This window comes from Olea europaea, chromosome 11 (genome assembly GCF_002742605.1).
Source record: "Olea europaea var. sylvestris chromosome 11, O_europaea_v1, whole genome shotgun sequence".
Lineage (NCBI taxonomy): Eukaryota > Viridiplantae > Streptophyta > Magnoliopsida > Lamiales > Oleaceae > Olea > Olea europaea.
In genome coordinates, this window is record NC_036247.1 from 5,129,741 (window position 1) to 5,138,172 (window position 8,432).

An 8,432-nucleotide genomic window follows, 5' to 3' on the forward strand; every position below is an offset into this window, starting at 1 on the left:
CTTCCAAATTTCCGAATGAGTCCTCAGGGTAACCAAGATGGTGAATCTAATCGCTGAAGCTTAAATGAGGCCTCCCCATCCAGATTTAAAGTATATTAATAAAATTCAAAGAGGCGAATTTTACGAGCCAAATCTTGTTGAAGCCTGTGGAAGGACCTCAATTTACGTCCTTGAAGTGGGTTCAGAAATGGTTTGGGGGTGTTGGATTTGATTAACAAGGATTTTGCTAGGTTGGTGGTGGTAATAGACTACCCCATGACGACGTGGGATAGAGTCACTACTGAAGAATTTTTCAGATATAGTTTACAGTCTATGGACTTGTTGAATTCTATTACCTCTTTCATTTCCTATTCATACAAGCTAAGATTTTCTTTTTTATGCTTTAAGCCTGGTTGAAAAATCCCCTTCTTCTGCAAAGGAAAATCTGCTGCAGATCAAACCTCTTCCATTCGACAGTGGAGAAGATGGTGGCAGCTGTGGTGGAGGCGGCTGTGGGTTTGGTGGTGGCAACGACGTTTACAGTGGTGGGCGACAGGGGAGAACAGTGATATTGGTCTTGCGTAGGCCGTAGGGGGTGGGGTTTGGACGGAATGGGTGAAGATGGCAACTGCGAGTGTGGGAGATGATGATTTTAAAAAAAATTCATTTAATTATTTTAGTTATTTTGCCCCTGTTTGAGCCATAATTTTACTTCATTAAAATGAAAAATATGACCGTTATCCATCACATCAAACCATCATTTTTGAATTTCTATCTCTGGTGTGGGATCCATAACGATTCTATTTCTCATTCTCATTATAATGTGGCTTAAACAGGCTCTTAATGTGAAAAAAAATTCCCTTTTAAAATCGGTCAAAGTTTATTTTTCTTGGTCAATTAATGGTCCAATTTCATCTTGCGAATTTTTTAAAAGAATAATGCCTCTTGTACATCGAGCCTTACACTCCCCTCACATGAGGGGAGGGGCCACGCTCATTTAATGCGCGGGCCCTACCCCCTATGTGAGGGGGCTGAACACTGAGTTGTAACATGTAGCAGGGCCTTTTTAAAATGTTTGAATCCGTGATTGGCACGAAGTGAAGGTTAAGAGATAAAATCCGTGAAAAATGAAAAGTCTTGAGACCGCTGTTGCAATTTTGCCTTTAAACCGAGGCGACATACAATATGGTATATTCAGCCCTACTGACAGTCGCAGTGTGAGGGTTCAATTTCTGAAATATGGATTGGGGCTTTTTGTGGGCATCAGTGTACATGTAGCTCTTATTTCCTGACCTGTTGGGACACATTTAGTGATTAACTTCTCTCATAATGCTCCAGGAGCAGGACGATAGGAGACTCTTAAAATAAAATAAACATATTTCAGTTCCGGGCTCTTGAGTAATTCTTGGACGTCCGGTTCCGTGGCCAACCTCGTTCGTTAATCCATAAGATGGAATGGCTGTTGTGACTTTTCAAATTGGTCGAAGACACCTTCTAGAATTTTTGACCGGCACAACTGTTACTTGTTCAACTCCAACAAGAAATTGACGAAAACTGTGTCCGCAAACTAAAATTAGTAGCCTTCCACATATTTTATCTTCAAATAAATACAAATACAGAGGTCACGAATTAAATTGGACATATCCGGGTATGAGGCCCCCAATCACAGATATCTTTCTGTACTTGGGCCCAGTTCCCGGGCCCAGTTCCCGGGCCCAATTCAGGGAACATTCGTGATTCATTAATAAAACCAGAATAATTAAGTAAATAATTAATCATCGTAAAATTTATATTCACCCACATATCGACTCTTACGAGGTCATTTCTTGTCATCGTCAGCAGACAGCACACAGCGCAGAACCCACAAAAGGTAATCAATCAGATTTTTCTTCTGTTAATTCTTTGAAAAGGATTTAATTTCTCTATATTACTGATTGAAATCAGGAATCAAACTGTTAGATGCATTAAGAGGTGAAAGATCTGAAGTTTTTGACCATTTAATGATAAAACGAAATTGATTATTTTGTATTTGAACGGATAAGTTTATCTGAATTTGGTAAGGTGGCGTCAAATTATTGCGTTTACTGTGTTCATAAAGCATTTCCATTTGTTTTCTTTTATGGTTAGTTGTGGTGAAAAGACTGAAAGTTGGGTGACACATTATTATAACTTTCGATAGAATTTTTATATGATACAGGGCAGGCTAGAAAAGAAGCAATGATGACTAGTTTCATCATCTTTATGTAGGGCTATAATTGAGTGGCTTATTAGTAAATATTTATTTTGACTTTTCTATTGTTTTTATTCTCCTGTATATGATTTATAACGTTTGATTGATGATGTTATATTTAGAATTTCAAATAAGTTGAAGAGTTGTTAGATTCTGAAGCGACCTAATTTCTCAGGAATCTGTTTTCAGAATTGATTTGGAGATATGGCAGAGGAAAATGTTGGAATTGCGAAGGATGTAACTGAAGTAAGTCTTTCATAAGTCTATTTTTTCTGGTTTTAATCGATAATTAGAAATCTCTCTTCAGATTTTTTATTGTTTGTTTTAATTTGGGACTTTTATTCTGCAGTTGATTGGTAAAACCCCATTGGTGTACTTGAATAATGTTGTTGATGGTTGTGTCGCGCGAATTGCAGCCAAGCTGGAATCTATGGAGCCATGCTCTAGTGTTAAGGATAGGTATATCCATTACTTTTGTGGTTGATCTTCAAGATAATTAGACTCAAAAGTTCTGTTCTTTTTCACAAAATAGTACATACTTCACTCATGCACAATTTATTCTGCAGGATTGGTTACAGCATGATTTCAGATGCTGAGGCAAAAGGCCATATCAAACCCGGGGAGGTTAGTTTTACTTGTCTTAAACTTCAGTTTCTCCTTTATGATGAAAAAGATGGAGAATTATGTTTATGACACGTCTGTTTGAATTAATAATTGAATCTGACCGTCTGTTTTTCCTCGCTGTAGAGCGTCCTTATTGAACCTACAAGTGGTAACACTGGCATAGGTTTGGCTTTTATGGCAGCAGCAAAGGGTTACAGGCTTATCATTACCATGCCTTCTTCTATGAGCCTCGAGAGAAGAATTATTCTTCGTGGTTTCGGTGCTGAATTGGTCCTTACTGACCCTGCTAAGGGAATGAAAGGTGCTGTTCAGAAAGCTGAAGAGATACGAGATAAGACACCTAACTCCTACATTCTTCAGCAGTTTGAAAATCCTGCCAACCCAAAGGTTTTCAACCTTCACTTACGTTATTTTGATTGATGTTAATTATGGACGGAAAGTAGTATGCATAATATAATGTGCATGGATGTAGATACATTATGAAACCACTGGACCAGAGATCTGGAAAGGGTCGAATGGAAAAATTGATGCTTTTGTTTCTGGGATTGGTACTGGAGGCACAATCACTGGTGCAGGAAAGTTTCTTAAAGAGCAGAACCCTGATATAAAGGTTATCTTCATCTTTCAAATTGAACAGCTCTTTTTGGTGCTTTGTCTGATTAGGAATTAGAATAATAGTAAAGTTGTTTGTGTAGTTTACTAGTTTAATATTTTATTCCAAAGTACTGATCTTTTTATTTCAACATTTTTTTTTTTTTTTGGCAATTTTTGTTACCTTCTATTCCCATTTTGTTTTTCAGCTGTATGGTGTGGAACCAGTTGAAAGTCCTGTTCTTTCTGGTGGAAAACCTGGTGAGTTCTTTCTATGGTCTTGTACCTAAAAGTCCATAGTTTATTTTCCACTTTTAATTTTTGAAGGGCCGCAAATTTTTTTGGTGAGAATCTTAAAGACAGAAATTTGTTGTGATGACAAATTTAATCCTGTATCGTCCAAAAGAAGTTGTTCTTTCTGTTTTATATTATTGTTTTCTAATGGTTTTATATAGTCGAGTAGCATAGCAAGAAGCTACTTCTGGTCCATCTTGTTGTTTAAGTTGGAAAATTACTCAAAAGAAAATTCTGCATGTCAACTTAGCTATGGATCAAATCTGACCTGTCCAATTAGTTTGATCTGCTTTTAGTCTGCTTTTTCTGATAAACTTGGGAGGTAATGGACACTCTGTTTATAACAATTGCCCGGTTTCTGATTAACAGAATTCTAAACCCAAACCCCACCTCTTGCCCACTTTTCAGATGATTGTTGTGATCTTTCATTCTCATCTTGATTTTGGAATGGTTGATAAGCACTGTTCTACAAATATTTCGTTATATATTTGTGTGGAAATCTTCTTTCTCAAGATACGCTAGGAATTGAATAGAAAGTTCAGTAAATGGGAGGTTTGTTTGGTTCTACTAGTGTGTCTTGGCTTCTTGCCGCACCCAATTATTCTGCATGAAACAAAATATGTTAATTGATACTTGATAGCCCATCGTTCTTGAAAATATTTAAAACAATTTAGAATTCACAGACATTTTATCTACTTTATGAGTTATCCATAATTTTAAAACTATTGAAGTTTCCCAGATTTGGCCAAATTGACCTGATTTTTATTTTTTACGTCATTCGGCTAGTAGGGTAAGCCTATAGAAGTTGAGTATGAGGATACGTTTGTGTTTATTTCCTTTATTTTGTTTTCATTCAGTGTCTTATTATGACCAAGTTTGACCCAATTTTTGTGAACAGGGAAAAATTAATACAAGGGACATGATATGAATGTAATCACCAAGTGTTATGTCAAAATTTTAAGTTAATTTTTTTTTTTGTTATCTGTCTTTATTGACAAATCGTTAATTGGTTGATCTGACAAAGGATTTCTGTGTAATGCTTAAGGTCCGCATAAGATTCAAGGAATTGGTGCTGGTTTTATTCCTGGTGTTTTAGAGGTTGATCTTATTGATGAAGTAATTCAAGTAAGATTCTGAGCTATCTACTAGACTTTCTTAACAAGATTCTGAGCTATCTACTACACTTTCTTATCCTATATTGGATGGAATAATCTCAATGAATACAGTGCCAAGTTCTTTCATTTTATGCAATTGTGGGGATTTCTAGTAGACGAGTAGCATACTTATCCATATCATTACACTAATACGTGTATTATTATGGGTTGTCTTATATATTTTTTTAGATTTCAAGTGATGAAGCCATAGAAACTGCAAAGCTTCTTGCATTGAAAGAAGGGTTGCTAGTAAGTAAATCGTTTCGTCTGAGTACGATGGTTTTGACACGTTGTACTCTCTTGAATTATGTTGTTCGTACATTTTCAGTAACAGAAGTTTTTTAAATTGAATGTGATAGGTGGGAATATCATCTGGTGCTGCTACTGCTGCTGCAATTAGGATTGCAAAGCGGCCAGAGTATGCTGGAAAACTCGTTGTTGTAAGTCCTTGTACAATTTCAGTATCCTTATCTGCCTATGATAAGGCCAACCTAATAAAATCTTATAGTTGGGAAGCATCTTCAAACGGCAACAGTGGTTGGTTGTGAGTTTCATAGATTTTGTCATCTGCTGATAGGCATTAGCTTTTCTGGCAGTAACGAGATTTTAAGACCCTTTTGCTCACTGTATAAGCATGGTATTATTCAGATTATCGCAAAACATTTTCCAGATTTACTTTCTGAATGCCACACTAGATGTAAGAAAATATACAGTGACATTGGTTCCTTTTATTTTTAACTCTTATTTACCTAAATATGAGGAGAGTTGGCCTAGTTGGTGAAATATATTTGCAGCATCTTGAAACCTAAGTGTACAAATACGTATGAGTTAATGAGTTGGGCTCAGGCTTAGGTCGTTACATAGGCACTCGAAAAAGGAGACAGGAGCTATATGAGTTCTCCGTGTTCTGATGCACAAACTCTAAAACTTTGTGCAATATGCCCATTAACCAGATACTTTCAAAGTATGATTCGCTTTTAGAATCTAAGGTAGTAAGGCGTGTGCCAGCATTCGTCACTGTAAATTTTAATTAAAGGATGATATGAGAAGCCATTTCGGTCTTGTCCTGTTGGTTTTGATTAGTTCACATTTTAGGCTTTGAATTATGCATCTCTCTCACGCACGTACACACACAATGTTCATAGCGTTTCTTCCGCAGAGAGTAAGGGGCTCAAAATGGTACCTACCTTGGTTATTTATTTTTACTTGGGTGTGATGGCGGTACCTGTGGTGGGGATTCACACAATACCATGGTTATTTAACAATTAATGTTGGTAACTATTAAGAGCACCGATGCTTAAATCTGTTTTGATGAGTTCCACTTAAGGTGGTAATTCGCTGCTCAATTGTGGTACTTTCCAACAAAAAATTATTTCATAGAATTACGTGATATAAAATACTTACAACCCTGTGGTGATCTTGGTAAGCATGTGCATCGCTCGGTGAACGAATTAGAATATATGGATTTGTTTATTTCAGCGGAGTTTGAAGGTGGTGTAGAGACTGATACATGTGTTGGTGGTGGATTTGATTTTTTTGTTATTTGTTTTGATGGTTGATAAAGGTCTAATTCTCCCGTAGCCTTTGATCAGTGATTACTTACCTGCTTAGACTCAAAACCTATATTTGATCAGATGTTAAACTACTCGCAGAAAAGTAGATTATAAGGAATTTGACGGCCGCTTGGGGAAATTAATTCACAATACCTCCTATTTTTACCAATGTCTGCAGGATTAATGCATGTTTCTTGGAGTGAAATAAAGATGCTGGACCTTGCTGGTACTTGTTATTACCATTTTTGTCGTCATCAGTGTCAAAAGGACATATGCAGAAATTAGGATGTTAAGATGTGCTGTTATGGTTGCTAATGATCTAATTGCTTGCGATCTTCTAGGAGATCTAGAAATGAATTGAATGCATATAGCCAATACCAAATTGTTTGTGTGAATTCAAATATTCCATCGACTGAACTATTTTTCAACTTGAATGCAGGTGATTTTCCCAAGTTTTGGTGAGCGGTATCTTTCCTCTGTGCTTTTTGAATCCGTGAGGCGAGAGGCAGAGAACATGACATTCGAGTAAACACTTTGCTGGCTTTCGATCCCCTCCCGTGTTTTTGAGCAAGACCATACATGTCAAACCCTATTTCAGTTTTCTTCAAATATTTCAGATGACATTGTTGAAAATAATTTACTTCTGTTATTACTTGGTTCAATAAAAATGTGTGTTAATTTTTTTCATTGTCTTCTCTCTTTAATTTTTTTCATTTTCATATTGGATGTGTTTGTGGCCGATCGATATTGCTCATCATCATCTAGCTATTGCATTTATTTTTCTTGGATTTCAAGTTAGTAACTTCTATTTTTTCCTGTCTTTTCTTCGTTTCGAATCGAAAATAAAAGAATTGAGTAAATCAAAAATTCAAAGGAGGCTCATGACTAGGGGGAAAGATGCGCGAGTAACGGTGATCTTCGAACCTGAACTCTATTTACATTAGGATTCATTATTTCTATCGATTTACGCTTACGGTGCATGCATCGGTATACAAATTAGTGACATACAAATAATAAATATATAGGCTTAGTTTAGGCATTATAAATAAACATACTAGTAATAACACTTCTACTTATGGGGTTCTAGTAAGGTAAAGTTATTAATAACTTTTATTATAAATAATTAATGTTAAACTCTCCAATCTTTCACATATCTCAGTGCTACATTGTTCAATGAATAAAAATGTATTGTAACTTTATTGAATAACGTAATAGTCTAACTATCGATAAATAAAAATAAACTTCAACTTGATTGAATAATTTGACAATAATTATTGCACAAAGTGTTCAATTGAATTGAAGAACACACAATTTTCAATTGAATTGAGAAGAATTGTTAAGTGATTTGACATTTTGCTATTTGACTAAAAGTGATATTGCAATTTTAACATTTATATTGGCTCACACGGGGCATGGATTTGTACATTTAAATAAGTTGAGGATCTATAACCTCACTTTTGAAGATTGATCGCTTATAATTATATGACGTGAAAGGTTAGGGGGTTCCATCTCTAATTTCCTTGGGAATATTTGTGTGTATAACCAGACAAACGAGCAAAACAGGACCAAGTATAGTTTATGTTGGATGATTTTTGTGAATAGTGACGCCGAAATAAGTATAATGATGGTGACAAAGTCGAGGCAAGAGTTGAACTCTTTGTCCTTAAGTCGAATTTGCCCCGCAACGGTGCCTACGGATTTCGGCAATCGACTCCCAAGATACAACGGCTACACTTGTGTTTGTAGCACTCCAAAACACAAGTACAACGAACCAAATTTAGGCTTATGTACTCCAAGGATGAAATGAAAGAAAATCAAAATAAATGAAATGATTTTTGATTTTGGACAGAAGAGAGGATGAGAGACGTTTTGCATATCAAATTGTGTGGAATAGGACACCCAAAGGGTCCTATTTATAGACCATAAAAGGGTGTGGACGAAATGGTTGAGGCCAAACCATGCACCCTTTCCAAACAATGCACCTTTATGAAAATGTGTCTATTCACT

The 8,432-nt window shown here is 36.0% G+C and overlaps 1 protein-coding gene across 4 annotated transcripts; it reads left to right on the forward strand.

Moving 5' to 3' along the window:
- The first annotated feature begins 1,744 nt into the window (after nucleotides 1-1,744).
- LOC111403090 (cysteine synthase-like) lies at nucleotides 1,745-7,112 on the forward strand. 4 transcript variants are annotated; one of them, XM_023031462.1, is made up of 11 exons: nucleotides 1,745-1,849; nucleotides 2,399-2,455; nucleotides 2,559-2,668; nucleotides 2,776-2,833; nucleotides 2,957-3,220; nucleotides 3,306-3,443; nucleotides 3,634-3,685; nucleotides 4,764-4,843; nucleotides 5,062-5,121; nucleotides 5,232-5,312; nucleotides 6,865-7,112. In XM_023031462.1, exons 2-11 carry the CDS (start codon nucleotides 2,414-2,416, stop codon nucleotides 6,952-6,954), a joined length of 975 nt encoding a protein of 324 aa, XP_022887230.1. In that variant the 5' UTR covers nucleotides 1,745-1,849; nucleotides 2,399-2,413; the 3' UTR covers nucleotides 6,955-7,112. The 4 variants fall into 4 exon arrangements, with proteins under 4 accessions (XP_022887230.1, XP_022887229.1, XP_022887231.1 ...); XM_023031461.1 differs by having other exon boundaries at nucleotides 1,758-1,849; nucleotides 2,385-2,455; XM_023031463.1 differs by lacking the exon at nucleotides 1,745-1,849 and adding an exon at nucleotides 1,929-1,950 and having other exon boundaries at nucleotides 2,385-2,455.
- Nucleotides 7,113-8,432: the final 1,320 nt, after the last annotated feature.